The 23,353-nt window shown below is 28.1% G+C and overlaps 1 protein-coding gene across 1 annotated transcript in view; it reads right to left on the reverse strand.

Moving 5' to 3' along the window:
* The window catches only part of LOC100214610 (AMP deaminase 2), a 40,795-nt gene extending 19,665 nt beyond the window's left edge, over positions 1-21,130 (reverse strand). Inside the window, exons 1-10 of the mRNA XM_065788728.1 lie at positions 20,432-21,130; positions 19,883-20,075; positions 12,098-12,341; positions 11,678-11,807; positions 10,330-10,461; positions 6,447-6,509; positions 6,316-6,370; positions 5,197-5,273; positions 4,838-5,001; positions 1,250-1,376 (exon numbers count right to left, since the gene is read on the reverse strand). Of these exons, the coding sequence (XP_065644800.1) occupies positions 1,250-1,376; positions 4,838-5,001; positions 5,197-5,273; positions 6,316-6,370; positions 6,447-6,509; positions 10,330-10,461; positions 11,678-11,807; positions 12,098-12,341; positions 19,883-20,075; positions 20,432-20,758 (1,512 nt within the window). The 5' untranslated portion in view covers positions 20,759-21,130. The remainder of the gene's footprint in view (positions 1-1,249; positions 1,377-4,837; positions 5,002-5,196; positions 5,274-6,315; positions 6,371-6,446; positions 6,510-10,329; positions 10,462-11,677; positions 11,808-12,097; positions 12,342-19,882; positions 20,076-20,431) is intronic.
* Between the last annotated feature and the right edge of the window lie 2,223 nt (positions 21,131-23,353).

Raw genomic sequence — 23,353 nt, forward strand, 5'->3', positions numbered from 1 at the left:
CACATTGAAAAAAGCTGCAATGGCAAGCCCTTCGGCATATAAATTATTTAATAATTTGCAGCATTTTTATGCCATACATTGTTTATAGCAGACCTTGCTTTTAAAGAATATAAGAGGCAAGTGTAGCAATTAAAGTCTATTAAATGTGTCTGAGCACATCATCAGAATAAAACTCGTAATACTTTTTTAGTTGCTATATTTTACTATTAAAATTAAATAAAAACATATTATGACATTTTGGTTTACATTTGGCGCTCTACCACTACACCACTACCATATGTACACTTAAAGTTAACAAGTTTTTTTTATAAAGTATATCAATAGAAATATCTTCAACCTTAAAGAAATAGTCATTTTTTGAGTAAAGAAAGGAAATCAAACATAAATTATAATTTTTCACAGCATAATTGAAACTTTATATAGCCTACTCTAGCATTTCAGGGACTATTTTATACATAAAAACTGGTTAAAAAAGTTAAAAGAAAAATAAGTCTGGAGTCCAAGGAGTCCATTTTTTTGACCCCTGAGTCCCTCAAAATTGATAAGACTTCGCATCCCTGATACACACACAGATATGTATGTATGTATGTATGTATGTATGTATGTATGTATGTATGTATGTATGTATGTATGTATGTATGTATGTATGTATGTATGTATGTATGTATATAAATTATGTTAGTGTATTCAAAAATACAGTGGTCAATGTTCTTAAAGAATAGAGCAATAATAAATTAGTAAAAACACTTATCTAATTTTTGTCTTCAACAATTTGCTTCACCAACAGTAGCTTCCTGATGAACCTACTGATGGTGAAACAACTTGTTGAAGACAAAAACTTATCAAAATTACTAAAATTGATATTTTGAAACAGGAAGAATTTATTTTGACACCCAAAATGAATTTTTATCTGTCATGGTCGTGGCCATAGCTTCAAAATATTTGAAAGAATTCAGGTGCATAATTATAAAAAAAATATTTTACTGAATTGAGCTGCAAATTAGTGAAATGCACTGCCATAAAATGTTGTCAAAGCTATTTCCGTAAACTTATTTAAAGCATGAACTGATCAATGGGAGTCAAACAATCACGACTCATCAGCTGTCATAGTGTGTACAAAACTACACTCACTGGTAGCATTAACACATAATGCATATTATTATGTATTATGTCACAGCGTAAGCTAAACTAATACTAAAACTTAACTATTATAAATAAAACTGACAAAAATACTGAACTTTAAATTTACCTGACGCAAGAAACGATGCAAGTCTGGATGACTTGAAGGATTCACAGATACTTCAAACAGAGGTCGAAAGATGTTGTCAAGAACTTCTTCAAAGTTTTTAATTTGGTTGTTTGATTTATAAATGTCACTATAAAAATTAAAATATTTACAGAAGTGAGATATGATAAATATCATTACTGTAAACTTTTATTTACAGTAATGGAATTTATGTGGATGTGTATATAATAAATTTATATAGATGTATTTAAAAAAAAAAAATTTATATATGCACACAAATATAAACAAATAACAACATTTGTTTATATAGTGCAGCTGTGATGCAGTGGTTAGAGTTCCGGGTCAGAACCAAGAGGTCCAAGATTCGACGCTGGTTCTAGCCCTATAAGCTCGTTAATATGGAAAGAGGATTACTATATTAAGTTCCAATGTGAAAAAGACACCAATAGTTATTTTGTTAATTTTTGCTTATTCTTTATATATTTTGCTTAAAATAGCCCAAAGCTTATTTGGTATACCCCAGAAATTTGTTTTGAAGCCAACTCTTTTTATCATTTATATAAATGCAAAATAAAACTTATAAAATTTTATATTGAATTTAAAAAAAGTGATACAACTTTGTATATTTAAAAAAAAATTATACAATGATATGCTACAATTCATACCATTGTCTTATACATACCAAAACTCTCAATAAAAAACATATCATTTTTGGCGCTAAATATTTTCCTGCGTCAAAATGTGGTAGATCATATAATATTTTCTGGTGACAAACGGATGGCACACATCAGTCATTTAGCATTTGACTGCAACAGATAAGTTGCTTACGCTAGGTAAGTGACACATATACTAACATAGACCGAATGGCCATCATATGTGAACTTACCATATGTGTAACAGAGGACTACTATGGGGCGTGGAACTAAATTAAATGCTGAAGAAGTCGCTATGATCAAGGCATTCAAGCCTGCCAATGTATCAACCTCTGAGATATCAAAACATATACAGCAAAGTCAGAAGGTGATCGAGAAGATTTTGAAGGATTCTGATATATATTTGAAAATAAAATCCAACCTAAATGCTTCAAAATTAACCAAGCGTGACAAACATAACATACTACAAGTGGCTTTAAACACCAACTGTAGTGCCCAATTGATACACACCCAGCTGGATATTGATTTGTCATTATGTACGATACAAAGAACATTACATGAAGCCAAACATCTGAGGCATTAGAAACATATGTCATTGCCGGCAATGCAGAAACGTATCATGGAGAAATGTATGGCATATGTGAACAAACATTTGTCTTGTCCACCTGATTGGGGCTCAATTATTTGGTCTTATGAGAAAAAATTTAATCTTAATGGTCCAGACGGATATCAACATTATTGGCACGACTTACAAAAAGAGCCCTAGACTTTCTTGTCCAGACAAAATGGTGGTGGTGGTGTCATGATTTGGGTTGCATTTTCCAAGGCTGGATTATCTGAATTGAAGTTCTTAAAAGGGGAACAAACAGCTGAAGACTATATTATTACACTCTCTGATTACTTAATGCCATATGGGCATGCATTATCTTGCAAAAACACAAAACATACCTTTGTCTTTATGCAAGATAACGCATCGATACATATGGCAAAGACTGTGATGGAATTTGTAACGGAATGCGGTTATGCGGTAGTGGTGTAGTGGTAAGAGCACTTGCTTTGGAAGCGAGAGGTTCGGAGTTCGACTCCCACCACGTCCCTGGAAGTACCGCGCTCAACTTAGTTTCTCCGCGCAGCGGCCTTGCAAGGTTCATGTTTCGTAGTTTGCTCCGCAAGGTTCATGTTTCGGAGTTTAAGAGTTGAGAGAGGGTTGCACCACGAATAACAACTAAAAAAAATAAAAAAACACAAAAAAATGAGTAGCCTCCTCGACTGTAGTGGCCCCCCTCGGGCCTTGGGTAGGTGAATAATCTAAAAAAAAAAATGACATTCAGTTGTTTCATCATCCAGTGCTGTCACCCGACTTGAATCCAATTGAAAACATTTGGGGTTACTTGTCTCATCACCTGTATGCAAATGGGAAACAATACTGTAACCTCACGGAACTGAAAATGGCCATCCAGATGGAACAAAGTCCCCAACCATTGCTTCAAACGCTCATTTCCTCCATGCCTAAGCGCTGCATTTAGGTTATTATGAAGAAAGGTAAGAAGATTGACTATTAGATCTGTTTCTACGTCTTAGTAATCTCTAAAACCTGCTGACTTGGTGTGTCTGCTATTGGTTTGGAACATAATGTATTTTAATTTTATTCATTTTTTGTTTTTTTACATGTTTTAAACAAAAACAAAGACAATATTGTCCTTTATTTGTATTTTATTTCTTGTGTTAAATTGTGTTAAATATGTATTAATTATTGTGTTAAATTTAATACGTTCATACACCTATTTTTATTACTAAATTATTGCATGTTCTATTCATTTTGACACAGACTGTAACAAATGACCTGAAAACAACCAAACAAATAGAAAAATCAGCTGCAACAGCTTCTATTTATTTCATTTTGTTTTTTTAAAGCTGCATTTACTACCCATAATGCTCTGGTGATTATTTTTTGCTTACTGTGTTACTGGAACCCATCCAAGAATTTCAAGTGGTGAAAAACTACTTTTGGGAATTCTTTTCCATAGCTTTTACTCTTTTCTCTTTTTGTGATTTTTTTTTTTTTTTTTTGTGTGTGTTGTTAATTCGAGTTCTAATATTTTTTTAATCATTTACCCTGTTTATAATCATGCTCTACTTTAAAAGCATTATAAAAATATTTATAAATAAAAATTTAAAAACATTTATATATAAAAATATTTAGAAATAAAGTAATGAGTGCAACTAAACTATAAATAATGAAAATAGAACTTTTTAATAAACACACTAAAAATAAAATATAAATGTTTAAACATATATTATATCAAATAACTACTAATAAATAATAATAAATCAAGATGTTATACTATTATTTTTTGGTTGATGAAAATAATGGTTCAGCTTCAAGAATAAAAGTGTAAAAGATAAAGAAATATTTTGTAGAAATTTTTTAAAGTAATAACCTTCTTATCTCCATTAACTAACAATCTTATACTATCTCTATTATATTATCTCTATTAACTATTATTTTCCTATTATCATACAAAAATTTAATCCAATCACTTAACCTTTAGATTAAGTGATTAGTTCTTTTTAGCCCTACCGCAAACCGGATAATATACTTAGCTATATACACACAGATAATATACTTAGTTACACACAAGGGATAATATACTTAGTTACTAACACATGCATAATATACTTAGCTACATAATTAAACAAATAGTATACTTAACTACATACACAAGAAGAATATCCTTAGTTACATACACACAGAGAATATACTTAGTTACATACGCACAGAATAATGCTATTTATAGTTATTAAAGTTATAATTTATTAATTTATTATTTAATAAATCTTTAAATATTAACTAATAGCTAAAAATAAAATAATGAAGTAATACAAGAATAAAAAATACAAAAGATTACATCATATTAAGAACAACTAAAAAACCTACTAAAGTCTTGGTATTTGAATCAACCAGCGAACATTATATGAAGCCACATCATGAGTTACGGCCCATTTACCCAATTTATCCCATTCATTTTTATCGCGACCATAAATGGAAAGTCTTAATTCAGCATTTTGGTACTTACTTTCTTCAAGATCACTTGCCACTTCCTTATAATAAAAAAGAAATATTAATAACAATGAAAAAATAATAAAATATACTTAAACTCAAACAAAGAATATTTTTTAAATTTATCTCAAACTATAATTTTCAAGTCCTAAAATTTATTGAAAGTTCAATTTAATAGAATTTCATTGTAATTGTACTATATCAATTTCAAGATTGTATAAAATAATAGATTTTACTTTAATTAATTCTGCGAAATATCTACCACCCATATAGTTGTCAGTCTTTAGGAATATTTCTCTAAGTTTGCTTTTACCTTTAAAAATAAAAAAAATCATATAAACTGCATAAAATAAAAAGCGACAATATAAAACTATATTTAAAAATTTTTAGATATTACCATATAAAAAATGAAGTAGTATATATAAAAATAGATTTTGAAGTCTTAAAAGCAATTTTAGTGTTTTCCTTTAAATTATATTTAATAAAAGGAACAAAAAATTTGCAAATAGTAGTTAATAGGGACATTTCCTCAAAATATGAAGCTAGAGATTTTACAGTAGATAAAGACGGAGGTTTTCTGCAGGATAAAGTCTTTTTAAAATCTAATTTATAGTTTACTAATGATTTTTTTTGTTCTAAAAAATTTGCTTTTTAATGGTTGAAAACAGCTAGATTATTAACCACAGGTGGTAAAAAATAGCTTCATTTAACAACATAGCTGTCTAATTTATGCAGAAGTTTCTATTGTTTGTAATCTTGTTAAGATAATCTCAATAAGATAAAATATTTCCTCTGCATCGTGATATCTCTAAAACAAGTTGGGAAGAGTTGTATTGCAGAAATATCTTTAAAAAGTTCAAATGAGCCATTTTCAAAAATAACAAAAAAACAAAAATTAAATTCAACTTGATAAAAATCTAGAAGTTCAGCTTCAAAGTTTTAATAAATTATTATCAAACTTCTAATATACCAAACTAAAAAATTATATACCAAACTAAGAAAGTTTTTAGGACTTTTTAACTATAATTGATTATTTTTTACAAAGTAACATGTAATCATAAAATTATGTAAACTATTATTTTGTTCAAAACGTTTTTTAAAAGCGTTAACTATAGCTAAACTTGTATCCAAAAAAATTCTATTTTCTTTTTTCAAAAAAAGTTTCTTTTTAAACTTTCTAAATTGTTTGAAAAATATGACAAGGTGCAACTAATCTTCATTTCTCAGAATATAAACTTTTTGAATGACTCTCAAAAAACTCAAGAGTTACCAAAAATAACTTTTTATAGAAATAAAATTAAAATCATTTTTTACTAAAAAAATTTAATTAAAAGAAAAGAAATCTTATTACTTACCAATAGGATTATATTTCTGATTAAATTTGTCAAATCGGTGAAACATATTGTGGTCCTATTAAAAATTATTTCTTTGATAATAAAATCCTTTAAAACAAATTATGTTAAAATTTAACAAAATTTAAACTCACTGCATGAACATCTAGAGTATCAACACTTAAATCATAAGGATTCATATTCATCTCTTTAAACAACTATAAAAAAAAACTGCTTATAGATATAAATTATATGTATATATATATTTATATATACATACATATATATATATATATATATATATATATATATATATATATATATATATATATATATGTATATATAGCCAAAATCCGCAGTCGGTGTAGTAGTATTCCTCAAATGTTCTACCTATTTGTCAGACAATATAGCAGCACTCCTCGCGTGTTCTATTTGTCAGTCAATGAATGCAATTAGTAAAAAAAATTAAAGCATTCAGAATGTTTTTTTAAATAAAAAACATTCTTGTCTATTAAGTTGTGTTTTTGTGGTTTTTACAAAAAATGTATTTTTAAGAACAAAATGTTGTTAAAAGCTGTGTTTTTTTAACTACAAACAATAAACTTAAACGTCTAACAATAGCAATATATACCAGGGTGTTAGCAAGCCATACGGCACCGTATATACCATATAATTCCTAAAACTCAATTTCAATAAAAATTCCCAATACTGTGAAGGATAATAACAATAAGTATTCCCAATATTGCAAAAACGTGCTAAAAAATATACTCCTGACTAACACCCTGTATATACATACATACTGGGATGTGGAGGGCCAAAAAGTGAGTTCTGGAGCTTTAAGAAAGTATAAATGTTTATAAAAAATAGTATTTAATACAGTTTGCTATAAAATGTTTACAAAAAAATAAGTTAATATATAAAAGAAAAATAAATAAAAATAAATAATTTAAATGGATAAATTTTTCATTTTTTTTTACTTTTAAGTTAATAAATAAACTATCAATTAACTATTTTGCAAATGATTATTTGATTGTTTTAAATTTATCCCAAACACACTTTATTAGAGCATTTAAAATATTTGTGTGTGTGGGAGGTTAATAATATATGACAACTCAGTTGTTAATTTGTTTTACTGCTTCCGAAAAAAAATTTAAAAACTGTTTTCAATTTTTTATATTCTCAGTAGTAAGTTTTATATTCTCAGTAGTAAGGGTTGATATTTGACCGGGCTGGGGCTGGGTTTGATAAAATATAGCTAGGGCCAGGTTAATAACTGGGGCTGCATAAACATTTATACATCCTAAAGTATATATTTCTTATCCAAAATTCATTTTATATTTCGTAAATATATACATATATAAACATCATTATGATCAACATGATCATCGTGATCATCATTATCTTGATCATCATCATGATCATCATCATCAACAGCATAATAGAGGAAGGCTAAAGCCATCATGATGGTGATGATCATAATCATCATGATGATGATCATCATCATCATTATCATCATCATCATCATCATCATCATCATCAGGCTTTAACCTTCCTCTTTTATGCTGTTTCTCTAATATCAACAATCTAGAGCATTTTTTTTTAAACTAAAGCTCATTTATACAATATGTAAGGCACTCTCTTCAAGTTTTCTTACTTCTACCACTACTATTTTCTATTGAAGCTGCTACCTCTCTGCATGCTGATACCTAAATTACTTTAATCCTTTCTAACAAACGTTGTTCAATACAAAGTTTTTTCTTATCTGTCTAAGAGTATGCCTCCGTTTCTTATCATACCACGCATCCATCTGATCATCTTCTCTTTCGGCAAATACTACACCATGTAAATACTAAAGTTTATATAACAATGAAAGGATATTTTATGCCAGCATCTAAATAAATAACAAATATATATGTTTATATCCATAACATGTATGCATAAAGTGAATCATGTAAGCTTTTATTCCTTCTGGAATAAAAGTTAGGAAGCTTTTATTACTTCTCTTCAATTAAGTCAAGCCTCATTCTACTCCACGTTTTTCACCATCTTGAGCAGTTGTTTTATTAAACATTTATCATTTTTAAATCTTTTTTACAAGAACATCTCTCTTAAGAACAAATGTCCTTTTATTATTGCAAGAAGCTAAAAAGTCCTGTCTGATGTTAAGCTCTGTTGTTCTCATTTTACTAAACCTTGTATCTTATCTCAGATGTTAGGTTCTAGAGACTTTTGGTTAGTCTTCAACAACTAATCTTCAACATTTAATCTTTAATTGATGGGTCTGATCTTTTTACTTGAATATTTGAATATAATGGCCATACTCTTCCTGACAGTTAAACAGTTTAACCCATTGTTAAACATTAAAATCACTCTGGCTTTTAATGCTAAAGTTAATTTTCAATTAAACACTTTTACAGTTTGTTCTTCATAATAGATTTTCTTCATAGTCTTAAAAAAGTGTTCTCCAGAACTTTCTTCAATTTTTGCTAAACTTTTAAAAAGTGCTAAATAAGTGGTTCCAATTTTTCAAAACTGTAGAAAACACTTTGACTTCTCTAACTATCCTACGTTTAGTCTTCACTCTGTTATTAGTTCCTTTATATAAAGGTTTTGAGGTTATTAAACTATTTCTTTCTAACTGCAGTAGTAGAGTTGTTCTTGAAGACCTACCCTCTTCTTTTCAAGTAACTTTTAGAGTACCACAAGGTTCTATCTTTGCTCCTGTACTGTTTCTTATCTACAATAACGACCTTAATGAAATCTAAAGTGGCTCTATTTGCTGACCACTTAACTTTATACTCTTGTCTTGACAAATAATCTTCACTTTTTGGTTGCTTAGAACAAGCAGCCGATTTTAAATCTGATTTCTCTTCTGTAACAGCTTATGGCTTGCAGTGGCTTATGGATTTAAATTCTGGACTTAAAATCCACAAATTTTGTTAGACAACAAGACTCATTTATTTACTGCAAAAAAATATGCCAATATCGTTGGCATTCCTATATTGACAAATAACAACCCTCTTACTCTCAGACAAAGTCTAAAAGAACATTGTAAATGTAATTTGACCTGCTTTATTTGCCAAGCTTGAGCCACTCCTTCATTGTTGAAAGGTTGCATTTCTGTCTTTTTTCTACAAATAAAATCATGAACAATGCTTAAATGAGCTATCATCTCTATAACAATAAACAAAAACTCATTCTTGCTTGGCTTTTTATTCAACAAGTTGCATCCTTTTACTGTATCTATCCCTTTTATTAATTTTAACTGTTTTTTTCCTTGAACATCAAAAAAAAACCTTATAACTCTTACCCATTTATATGTTTTCTTTTTTTATACAACTTAAACTTTTTAAGTTAAACGTTCCCTAGCATTTATTATACTATTCTCTATTTTAAAGTATATTTTAAAACTCATAACTTAATAGTGGTTGCTTGCAATCTTGTTGGAAATAAATTAGAGTTAAAAAATATATAAATGTATGCCAGTATTTAACAATTAGTAAATATAAGCATAAAATTATAACATATTATGTAGTAAAAATATTTTTCTAGCTACGGCTATCAACCCCTGCTAAATCTTATAATTTTGCCAGGGCCAGGGTTGCAAAAATTTTCTAATTTTTAGCCGCGGCTTACTAATTTTCAGTGAACTTTATTGTAAAAAAGTTGTTTTGAAAAAAAAAACAATTCTTGTTATCACCATTAACTCATTATATATTATTACTTTTTTTTGAGTTTTTATTTTAATTTTTTTCTTACCTTAATTTTTTTTTTACTTATTTTGAAAAATATTTTTATATTTTTATATTTTAATAATATTTTAAAAGTATAAAAAAAAAGATTTAATTTCAAATATTATACTTTGACTCACTACTTGACTCAACTTTTAAAAATTTCTTAACATTCTTAAGAACCACTTGTCAAGATTAAGATTAATTCAGAGCATTCAGAACTAGTAAGTTTGATTGAGATATAAAAAATATAATATAAAAATAAGATATAAAAAAATCTGCTTAAAAAGAATATTTGTATTTTTACATTTGACAATGTAAGAGGCTTTCCATTAACAACATTGACAATGTCATCACCATGTGCTTTAACTTTTTTTTTTATAAAACGAAGCAAATGCTTTTGGTTCATACATGAAGCTGCGTGAATGTGAGTATCTACCTGAAAATAAAAAAATAAAAATCTATTAAAAATCTTTAAAACTACTATTTATTTTTAAAACATAAAAAAAAAATAATAAAACAACATTAAATTCAATTTTTTAAATTTATATTAAATTGGACAACACAAAAAGAAACAACAAAATATTATTATTCTTATTCACTCCCAGCAAGCAACTATTAAGTTTGGCTGCAAGCAACTATTAAGTTTGGCTGCAAGCAACTATTAAGTTTGGCTGCAAGCAACTATTAAGTTTGGCTGCAAGCAACTATTAAGTTTGGCTGCAAGCAACTATTAAGTTTGGCTGCAAGCAACTATTAAGTTTGGCTGCAAGCAACTATTAAGTTTGGCTGCAAGCAACTATTAAGTTTGGCTGCAAGCAACTATTAAGTTTGGCTGCAGGCAACTATTAAGTTGGGAGTTACTAGAAGAAAAAAAAGAATAGAGTTAAAGAGCAAGAAAATGGTTGACAGAAGACTTAAAGAGTTGTAGGTTGTATGAGTCAGGAAAATATGAAAATGGGAGAGAGTTCCAAAGATTTGAGATGTGGGGAAAAAAACTAGATAAAAAAAAGTTTTTAGAGCATACAGGAACAGATACAATGAAAAAATGAGCTGAATGAGGAGTCAAGTGAGAATGAGTTTTAGTTGACAAAACAAGAGATGATAGCTCATTTGAGCAGTGATCATGATTTTTACAACTTTACAACGATAGGAGAGACGCTCAAGCTTGACAGATAGAAGGGGTTCAACTACTTTTACCAAGTATTTTTGGACCTTGCCTTGAAGAGAAAGAGCATCATTAGAAGACCCAGCCCAAATGACAACAGTTTTCCATCAGAAATAAGAAAATGGCAAGCACGATAAAGAGAAGCAACCATAGCAGATGCTAATTTAGCAATATATTGTATATATGGTTTCCATGAGAGGTCACTAGTGAACAATAATCCAAGTAGTAAAGAAGAGGACTCAGTGAGAGGATTACCATACATTAATATAGGAATGTCAACAGTATTGTGATAGTTGTTTGCAGTAAAGAACTGAGTTTGGTTGGAGTTAAAAATCACAAGCCACTGAAAGCCCCAATCAGTTACATAAGTGAGATCAGATTTAAGAACCCTGTCTGTTCTAAGCGATTGAAAAGAGAAGACCTTTTGTCTTTTAATCTCATTGTTTGATAACAATGAGATTAAAAGACAAATTAATACAAAACTCACCTTTCGAACATTGTAAAAATCACGATGTACAATCTCCTTTTGAGCAGCATTTTCTTTTACATCATTTAACAAACAATGAAGTTTAAACTTTGATTCCAAAAACTGAAGACGCCGAAAGGTAAAAGATTTTCTATAAATAAAAAACTTATTAAACACTAAATTTAATTTTTGTTGTAAATCATTTTCAAGAAAGATACTTGTCAAATCATCCAGACAAAATAGAAGTTTTTTTGTTTTCTTTTATCTGTGGAAAACTAAATTTATACTGTTTATTGTTTCATTTGTTTTTTTATGTCAAACTTACTTGGATAATTTAATAAAATCACTCAAAAATATATAAAACATTATCCAAAATGTAAACTATATAAGATATAAAAAATTATTAAAAAAAGAGGAAAATTATATTTGCAAAAAAAATACATTGGTCCGTGAGTTGACAATGACAGTAAAACCTTTTGATCTTCCATAAACTCCTCAATGCATGGCATAGGATGTATTACTGATGCCAGAGATTTTTCTATAGGGACTTTATTATCATATACTCTAAATACACCATTGATAAGTTCAAACTGATAACCACTATCACCAGAAACATCACATATATATGGTTTCCAAATAGAACCGCATGGAGTAAGATTTTCATTTTCCTGAAGAACACACATTGCTAAATAAAAAATCTTGTCATTCAAAATATGTATAAAATAAAATAAAGGATCAACTAAAAAGAAAAAACTAAAAAGAAAAAATAATAACTTTTTATATTTCAATACTTTTAAAAACTAAACAAATTACCATGATGGAATTTTAAATAAACAAGTTGAAAAAAAATTATTTCAGTTTAAGGACAGATAAAAGCTTTAAAAAATCTGAATTATTTAGATAACAAAGATTTAAAAATCTAATTATTTTTAATGGCATAAATAAACATTTATACTGTCAAAAAAGTTTTTGTTTTAAGAGGAGAGTATAGGGGTATACATAATGCCATTAACAATTTACCAGTTCGATACTTAATCCACAATAGATTGAGGTAGGTTTTTTGCATCTTTGTCATAGATGATGTAAGTTAATAGATCATTGGCATATTTTTGTAGGTTTATCTTTGTTGGTAAAAAATCATTCATATCATGTATGAATAATGTAAGTAAACTAGGTATAAGAATGCTACCTTAAATGACTCCAGCAATCCATGATGTTAGCCAGCGAGGAAGCAAGATTCAAAGTTTTAAGAGCAACTTGTTGTGATCAACCATATCAAAAGTTTATTAAGCTTTGAACATAGGGGGTCATCCAAGTTTTTAGTGGTTGACACAAATCTAAAGCAGTTAATATTGCATTGTAGAAATTTGTGCATGCAGTTCAGATATCATGATACGACTCGACTAAACCTTCGAGGTCAGGTCAGTAATTAATGCTACTATATCTCCTATTTTACCAAAACGGTAGGTAGTTTTACTTAGGGGAGGTAGGTATGTTTTATATAGATAAAATGATGGGTGACATATAATAATGAGGTGATCAGAGTTACCAAGATCAGGGAGAGTTTGAGAGTTGTAACATTTAGGTACTTTATTTTTTCCAAACGAAAAGCAAGAAAATACATTAAAGCTATAAAGTCTTTTTGGTAAAGGTAAAAACGTGCTTGTACTGCTTGGAAATATTAAAAAAATGGAAATATTATTGTCAAAAATAATTTTTTTAAGACAAGAAACTAGATATCAAACATTTTATATTTACCAAAACTACAGATTATTCAACATATTTGTTTTTATAACCCTCTCTCAACTTTATAGCTCCAAAACCTGAACAAAAATGGCAAAGAATCACGTCGAGTACTTTACCACTCAACTTCCTTACCAGACTGAGAATAATGTCAATTGAAAATCAAATTTTTGATCATAGAGATGTTTTATGATCATCCATAAATTATGTAATGCTAAATTTATTTAAAAAACAGAAGGAGATCTTAGACTCTTTTATGCGGCGATTTTCATTAAACTTAATTCTCTGTGATGACTTTTATTTATCAAGGTTTTGCGAGGGAAAAATTTTGATCTAGTTTTTCTATTTTTGTTTTGTTTAATGTGAAATTAGGCATTGCATAATTTATGAACGATCCCTTATCATAATCATATCATAATCAATTCAATTTTTGAGTTCACGAAAAACAAAAAAATTTAAAAAAAGTTATTTAATGTTAGTATTAACACCTTGACACAATATTATTCACATAATTACCCAACCTTACTTTACCAACAAAGATAAAAAAACTATCTAACTAAAAAAAACTAACAAAAAACTACAATATCATGTTTCTTGTTTTTCCAGTGTATACAGCTGTACATATTGATTTACCAAGAAACCTTAATTAAACATATTAAAACAAGTTTTTGCAGAGCTGCAGAACACTTTTTTAAACTAGTTCATCAAGATGATCAACAAATTAAACCATTTTATGGTAGATTCTATTAAATACTACTTGAAAAACAATGTTTTTACACCACTTAATTCCTATGGAACAGTACACGAATTTAAAATTTATCAAGAGAAAAAAAGTATTCGTTTCAATAAGAAGTTTAGCATTTCTGGGGCTGTTTTTTATTTTACAACTAACATAAAATTGAAGAAAAAAAACCATTTACTTTGCTTTAATAATCAGTTTTTAAGTGTATATCTAGTAAAAGAACTCATAGCATCTATAGTTTAATGCATTAAAAACAAAAATTTCTCACCAGTAGGCAGGTTGGACCCTTTCAACCTGTTAACTGGTCCATATAAAGGGTGCAACTATTTATAAGTCATTTAAAAAAAAATAAAGACACAGTTGGTTATAAAAGTCAAAAGATTTGATGGTCTGTATGTTTATTAGATAATGAAGCAAGTATTTTTTGTGATAGTGAGATGTGTCCTAAAAAAAGAGTTAACAAAAAAATTTAATGACTTGGCAGAGGATTCACCAAATAAAATAACTTATAAGCAACAGATGAAAACTGATAGGTGCTCTTTTGAAACAATAGTTAAAAGTTCTGATGAATCTCTGGAAGAGTTAACAACATGAAGAGTAAAAAACTTATATGAACTCACAAAATGCTGTTATGTCAACAAATCCCAGGTAAATTTTTTGAAGCAGCTCAAAGAAAACCTGAAACCAAAAAAATGTGTTATTCAAATAAATTTGCTGAAATTTTTTTATTTTTTACACAAGATGAAGTTAAGTCATCATATTTTTTCAAAAACCAACTATTCATCCATTTGTTATATATGTGAGCTCTTTAAACAGAAATCTATCCCAAGAAAGCAAGCAGTATTATGTTATGCATGACGATCTGCTTCAAAATACTAATGTAGTCTTTAGTTATGTTTTAATAATATAAAAATCTGAAAGTAGACTATCCACAACATCAGAAGATCCATTTTTCACTGTCGAGGCCAGTGGAATAATGGATCCTGACCAGGTTTGTTTTGATTTAAATCAATTGATGCATTAGTGGTAGAGTGCTCGCTTCATAAGCGAGAGGTTCCGAGTTCGATTCCCACCACGCCCCTGGTAGTACCGCGCTCAACTTGTTTCTCCGCGCAGCGGCCTTGTTTGTGTTTCGGAGTTGAGAGAGGGTTATAACCACAAGTAGCCTTCTCATCTGTAGTGGCCTTCTCGGCCTTAGGGAGGTGAATTATAAAGAATGAAGAAAGAAGAATATTTAAATCACTTTAAATCATGATTTAAATCCTGCATAAATTAGTATTATTTATAACAGTCAGGTAATTATATAATATATATATTAGTCATATAAATTATTATTTTAATTTTTAAATTTATTGTAAAACTTTTATCCATATAAGTAAATTTTTTGTTTCATGTTTTAACTTATTGACTAATTACATTAATTTCTATTTTTATTACTATTTATATAATAAATATAAATATATTACTTTTACATAAGAGCATATTCAAATTTTTTTAAATTACAGTATTTATTTATAATTGATTGTTATTTTATAGTTGAAAATAAAAATAATATAACTAGAAATAAAAATGTCTGGTGTCGGTAGAAAAAGAGATGCAATTAGGACATGGTTTGAATAAATACCTGCTAAGTTTGGGAAAAGGGTAATAAAGCTAAATGGATAAGCTGCGGTGTACAAATGCAAGGTTTGGTTGCTGGAATGAGAAACCACACCACAAGTGCTGGTAAATGTAATTTTTTGAAAGATGTTTAAGATGAGGAAAACATTATTTGTCAAGACAACTTAGAAAATATCAACCAGGCAACTTAAGAACCACAAAGTCAATGTTCTGTTAAGAAAATTGAATCTAGTCAATCAACTGCAGATAAAACAAGGCTTTGTGTTCAAATAAAAAGGCAGTGGCAAGACCATTGGATTCATACCTTATAAAAATCCCAAAATCTGAAAAGAAGCAATTGATAAGCATATGCAGGAATGATTCATGCTACTAACTCTCCTTTCAGAATAGTTGAACATCCAGAGTTTATCAAAATGATCCATTTTTTACACCCAGGATATAACCCTCCTAATAGAATTGATATTGGTGGAAAACTAATACATACTGTTCACAAGAACAGTTTAACTAGCTGTTCAGGTTTGCTTCATGATCAGTCTGTAAACATGAGTATTGATGGATGGAGCAATATCCATAGTGAACCAATAGTTTGTGCAATAGTAACAACAACGAATTCAGATATCTATCTTGCAGATACAATTGATATCTCTGGTCATTTACATACTTCTGATTATTTAGTTGACATTGCTGTTATTTCTATAAATAAATGCAAAAAGCAATTTGCTTGTAAAGTTCGCAATGTAGTAACTGATAATGCAGCAAATATGTCAAAAATAAGACAGCAATGGGAAACTGATGTTAGTGTTATAATGTATGGATGTTCAGCTCATATTCTCAATCTATTGCCCCAAGATTTGGTAATTCCAAACATCAAAGAGCAGATAAATTAAGTTGTTAAATATTTTAGCAACAATCATTTTCCTGCTGCAAAATGATTGATTCTAAAAAGCAAAAGAGGGGTTACAACTTGTAGTGCCCCAAGATGTCAGATGGAACACATTGGCTGATTGTCTTGAATCTTATCTAAAATACTGGCCAATTCTGTTAGCAACTTGTGAAGAAAATATAACAATAATTGATAATAGAATAATAATTGATAAGACTATTACAAATATTGTAAATAACCTTGGTGTAAAGCAAAGTGCAGAAGAACTGTTACAAATACTTAAACCAATTGCTGTTGCATTAGACCTGATGCAGCAGGACACTAATACTATTGGTGACAGTGTAGTGATACGGAAAAATCTTCAGAGGGAATTGAGTCCTAAGCCTAAGCTTAGCCAAGATGCTAAAAAGAATTTATCCAAAAGAATACAACAGACAATTACCCAAGCTCACTTCTTGGCTAATATTTTTAACCCTAAATACAGAGGTAAGGATTTAACTGATAAAGAAATAGAGATTGGAATGGACTTTTTTCCACTTTTGTGTAATTTTAAAACTGAAGCAGCATTATTTCAAAAGTTTATGTTCCATGATAACATTGTTGATTGGTGGAAATCTCATAATGATTGTGTGAATCTGGAATTACTGAAACTTGTTGATCAGTTACTTACTGTTGCTTCAGTTGAAGGAGTTGCTTCAGCTGAAGGAGTTGCTTCAGTTTAAGGAGTTGATTCAGTTTAAGGAGTTGCTTCAGTTTAAGGAGTTGCTTCAGTTGAAGGAGTTGCTTCAGTTGAAGGAGTACATACTGATGTTGCTTCAGTTACAGGAGTTGAAAGAATACTTTCATAATTTGGTTTTGTGTATTCAAACATTAGAAATAGACTCAGAACTGAGAAAGCAGAAAAATTGGTTTTCCTATTCATACTATTTAATCAAAAAACGTTAGAATCCATGAATTTAATGGATTTAATTGATTAAACCTTTAAAAACCTAAAAATAACCAACATTAAAAAAGATTTTTTAATGTTTTGAATTAATTTAATTAATTCAAAACATTAGATGAAATCCATCAAAAAAAATCAAAGTAAATAAAAAAAATCAATTTTCTTAAACATGATTTTTATCAACCCTGATCTTGATGGTGAAGTAAAATTCACTGACAGCGCAAACAGCCAGTATAAAAATAAATAAGTTAAATTTTTAATATAAAATTTTTTAATATAAGTTCAATTTTTAATCACAATATTCAAAAATATTCTGATTAAAAATTGAACCAAACTGTACTTAGCTCATTAAACGAGTTCAAATATTCAAATTTGAAACAAAATTAGTTATCACTAATACTAAGTTACTTTTTTCTTATTGTATTTTAGGTTTAATTTGAAAAACTTGTGTTTTCTTGAAAAAGATTGAACTGATTTAATACGGATTGAAAGCAGATTAGCCTTTTTTTGGCACTACACATAGAAATAGTACATGTGTTGGAGTATACCATTTGAATGTTGACACCATTATATTTAAAGGTTAGTTCATTATATTTCAACCAATAGCCTGTGTCCCACAGGCCATTGTGTTGAAATATAATAAACTGACCTTTACTTGAATTGTATAGGATTAACATTCTAATAAAAAAGTGACACACTCAAAAAAAATCTTTATCATATCTGTAAGCTAATATGCAAGATAGGTAATATACAAGATATGTAAGCTATTATACAAGATAGGTAAGCTACATGTAGCTTGTTAAAAAGCAGTCTAGTTATGTATACTTAAAAAACAGTAAAAGGTCCACCATCATTAAAATTGTTTGTGACATAAACAAAAGCATAAATCAGTTATACATCCTGATGATGTATTACTTTTATATTATTTTAACCACAAGCCATTTTATTCATTTTTTTTTAATACCAATATATAACTATATTGTCCCAGTGTAACCATAATGTTGATGTCAGAAGAAAAAAAAATTAAAAAATGTTGGTTGAATTGTTTTTGTTAACTAGAACCTGTATATAATTTTAGATGTATTTGAGTTTAAGTATAATTTAAATAGTTCTAAAACAACAGAAAAATTTAAAAGATTTATTTTTAATCTTTTTGTAACAACAAAAAGATTTTAAAAATTGTTAATTAATTAACAATTGTAAAAATAAAAAATAATAAAAATAACTTTGAGATGCAGAGTCAAATAAATTTATCAAACATAAATACAAATAAGTTTATTCTAGATTCCTAAATACAAATTCAAATACAAATATATATAATCTGCATTTTCCAAATACAAACACAAATACAAATATTTGTATTTTATGTTAAGCAAATACAAATAATTGTAGTTTGAGTTTTAAAAAATACAGATGTTTTTAACAATTTAAATTTAAAAAAAAAAAAGATTGACTTTGATTAACTTCATTACTATAAATCTTTTAACTTGCTAATTTTCATTCATTTTATTAGATAATATAGTTGTTTTTTATTTTAATAACAAATTTTAAGAAAATGATTCATATTTCAAAAACATTTCTACATAAATTTTAAAAAAAATGTGTTGTGACTCATATTTCAACACTGTTTAAAACGAAAAATGTTTCTTTGAATATTTTTTTTTTAATTGCATTTTTATTTTCAACTTAATAAGAAGTAATTAAAGTAAAATTACTGAAACTATTTTATGAACAATTAAAGAACCTTCAAGACAACATTGATAAAATGGTAAATAAAAGAATAAAAGTCTTAATAAATATCACTAAAAAAAAAAATTAATTATTTTAAATTTAAGAATGAAAAAAATTATTTGTTACAACAAAAAAATAACAACAAAGCCTTTGGTTTTTCCTAAATAAACGCTAGTCACCCTAGTTTATGAAACAACGAATATTCAATTAAATACAAATATTAATATTTTTTTTTTGATCAAATACAATATAAATACAACAGCATAGCATACTATCACTAAATAAAACACATATTTGACCCCCCACCTTTGGTTTGACCTTAACCCTGATGATTTTAGCTAAACAAGTAACCAGATAGATTTATCATTTGTTCCTCGTAGTATACCTATATACTACACATACACACAGATAATATATATCTGTGTGTGTATTAACCCTTGTGGCATTGCACTAAATTTTTTTCTCTGCGAGGCTGGACTATGAAAAGTAAAAATATATATGAAAAAATAAATATTTTCTGTTTCAAAGCCTAAAATTTTTTCCATTTTGTGAAACAATACTTACATCTTGGAGAATCTATATTTTCTTCTGCAACTTGATCATAGAAATCTTTTAAACTGTATTTTTCATTAACTGTTTGAAGACTTCTTGCTGTAATTGGATTAAAACTTTGCAAGCTTAGTGCCATGTACTTTGCACGGATGAACAATGCTTCACACAAAAGCTCGCCAGCCTGATTGAGCTCATCTATTGGAACCTAAGTTTATAAAATAAGAATTAGTTTGTTTATTAAAACTTACTTTGAAAATATAAAAACTTTGCATTGATTTGTTTTTATTACACTTATTAATCTTGGTATAAGTCAGAGTAAAAAATTTAAATACATTTCTCAGTCTAATAATTTTTCAGAAAATTTTTGCTCTAATATTTTAGACATCAAATTAAGAACTATTCTAACTAAAATAATGTCAAGGACATGCATCCTTTCCTTAAAAGATAAGTTTACAAACATAAAATTGATAGAATAGTAAAAAAATATTTTTCCTTTTTACAATATAAGCACCAAATACAGTTAAAAAACTTTGTATTTTTCAAAAGTATTTTCAAACATACCCCACCCACACTTTCTCCGACATTGACTCTCTGATAAAAAGGAAGTTCTTTTTCAAAAAGCTCTGTATTAACATCATTTTGGTAATCAGTTTTGATTTCTTGATTACTTAACAAATCCAAAGTTTCTTTTCTTTTTTTATTCAATCTTTGCACAATCTCTAGTTCTTCGAGCTTCAAAGCTTCTTTTTCAATGGGTCGATGTGGAAAATTAAACAAACTTGGATCGAAACCATTTAGGTTTTGATACTTTGCAAAAACATCATCGTTTCCAGTAGAAAATTGGTCAAGAGATTCTTGTAAATCCGACAACATAGTTGTAGCTAACATCAATGCTTTATAAAAAGTACAACTAGATCTCTATGATAAAACTTTTTAATTTCGTCACTTTTTTTTAATAAACAAATTGAATGGGGATCATTCTGAAAATTAAACCGACCAAAACAGATCTCGCTGTTTATCTCAACGGGTGCGTCATTATAATAATATGCCCCAAATTTCTAATTTATTAACCGAAAATTAGAATATTTAAGGCTCATATCAAAAGGCGACGTATGTCGACCGAACGGTGTTATTGAGATTCGCATATATTCTAACTAGCATAAGTGCTAACAACTTTGATATATTTTAATATCTATGGTTATTTTTACATACTTTTATATACATGTACAGTTTTTGTGTTTGCTGACGAAATTTGTAATTGGTTGCTGACGATATTTGTAATAGTAACAAACATTTTAAATATCGTCAGCAAACATTAATGTTTGCTAACGGTATTTAAAATGTTTTCTGATGATACAAATATTTCCTTTCAAACAGCGACATTAAACAAAATTGTTCTGAAGTTTTGAATTAAGGAAAGTCAATTACTGGTTTAAGGCAAATAAAATCTGATATAACAAATATAATATTTCCATAAAAGTTGTAAGCAAAAAAATTCCCTTTAAAATTTTATAAAAAAAGTTCAAAAAATTCTAAAGAATCCTTATAGATGAAAATTTATCATTGCTTCCCTAAAAGAATTATATTCAGTTAAAAATTAGTAATGCAATTGGTCGATGTATCAAATTCCAAGTTAAACTTCATAAAGTCTGAAACTAGAATATTTTGACTCAAGAAATAAAGGAAGAGTAAATAGAAAAAGTATAATGGGTCTTTAAAGCCCCCTAAATTTTACCAATGTTGATAACCGAATTTTAACGCTCTGTAGCTTCTTGAAACTAGTACTGTCGTCAGAATTTGGCCGTAACTACCTCTCTGCAATTAGGGCTGGCATGGCGCCACTAGCTTTTCTGCGACAAATGACACCAAAAATTTGACACTTGTCAATTTTTAGTGCCCATTGTTGCAGAAAATCTTGGCTAGTTAGAGAAAATTTTTATGATTTTTTACATGGTTAATATATATATATTACGAACTCTAGCATGAAAACATTCACATTAATTGGCAAAGTACCCAGGATGGCAATCATTACTTTCTAGAAGTAGCGTTATATTCTTTCGACTTAAAAGCTATCTCATTGGAAACAAGGGGGGATCCTTGGCAGGGAGTGTGTGGTTGAATTCCTCCTCCCACCTTAGATATTCCAATTTTTTTTTTAATTTATACATTTAACACAGTATATTGTTTGAAAACGGAAGTTAATTTTTTATTTATTTGTTTATATTACGTAAACATAATACTTACAAGTTTTGTGTATTAAAATATATAAAGATGGGAAAGACAAAAAAAAGACGCTTTTGTCTTATTAACAAGTCCCTTATTTATCTGCAAATACACTTATATAAATTCATTGTAAATAAAAATAAAAAATTAAAATAAAAAGCAAAATATTGTGAAGAGGTTTGAAAAAAACGCAAAATAACTCAAAAATATTCAAGACTTTAAAAATTATTTTAGAAGTATAATTAGTAAGATTAAAAGTTATTTCAAAGCAAATAAAATGAACAGATAATTTATAATCAAAGTTGAGAGCTATAAGTTATATGATTATTAAACACTTATGCTTTTTTAAATTTCAAAAAAAAAAAAATGTTAGAGCTCATTAAAATAAAAAAATATAGTAACAAATTAAAATTATAAAAATTTCAGAAACCAAATAAAAAGCAAGAATTTAAAATTCAAAAAACTCGGTTGTGATCTGGAAAATATATATCTCCAATATGCTTAAAAATACTCAACGATATAAATGGAAGAATAACTGACTTACAAGGTAAGGCTAAAAACCAGTTAGCACAAATTTTTCACCTCGTCAACAGACTAATTGGAGAAAGAACCATCTCTCAACGAAAAAAATAGCTATGGTTTTGTGTGAACAGGAAGTCACGATTGGTGCCATATTGACGATTATTATTGTTGTTACTATTGTAGCTCTTGCAAGCGTCCCAGCTATAAATTCTAAAATAAGTACTAAAATAATAATAATTATAATAATAATAAGTCTAAAATAAGTACTAATTAAAAAAATAAGTCAGACTCCAATACTAAGAATAGAGTTGTAGACCATCTTGAAAATGACCTTTGCAGGCTTACTAAAAAAGTTGCTGCAGCTCTATGTCTTGATTATGATGTAAATAAACTTGAATTAACGGAGAAGAAAGGGACTAAGGTGTATTCAACTATAAATTAAAGCAAAACGCTTTCCTAAAAGTTTATATAAAAAGACATTCAAATCTTTAGGTTAAAAAAGCTTTAAAAAGTTATTTAGTAATATCTTTTATTATTATTCAATATATAAAACTAAGATAGCAACAGTATTATAAGCTGTAAAATAATGACGTCATTGTTTGGTAGTTAAATTTAAGAAAAACTTTGAACATCTAAAACTATTGAAGACCTTGATATCCCTCAAACTTCACATCATTTGATAAAACAAAAATATCTCATTACCAATTTTTGCCATAAAGCAATAATACAAAAATTCAA

The sequence above is a fragment of the Hydra vulgaris genome, chromosome 01, assembly GCF_038396675.1.
Source record: "Hydra vulgaris chromosome 01, alternate assembly HydraT2T_AEP".
Taxonomy (NCBI): domain Eukaryota; kingdom Metazoa; phylum Cnidaria; class Hydrozoa; order Anthoathecata; family Hydridae; genus Hydra; species Hydra vulgaris.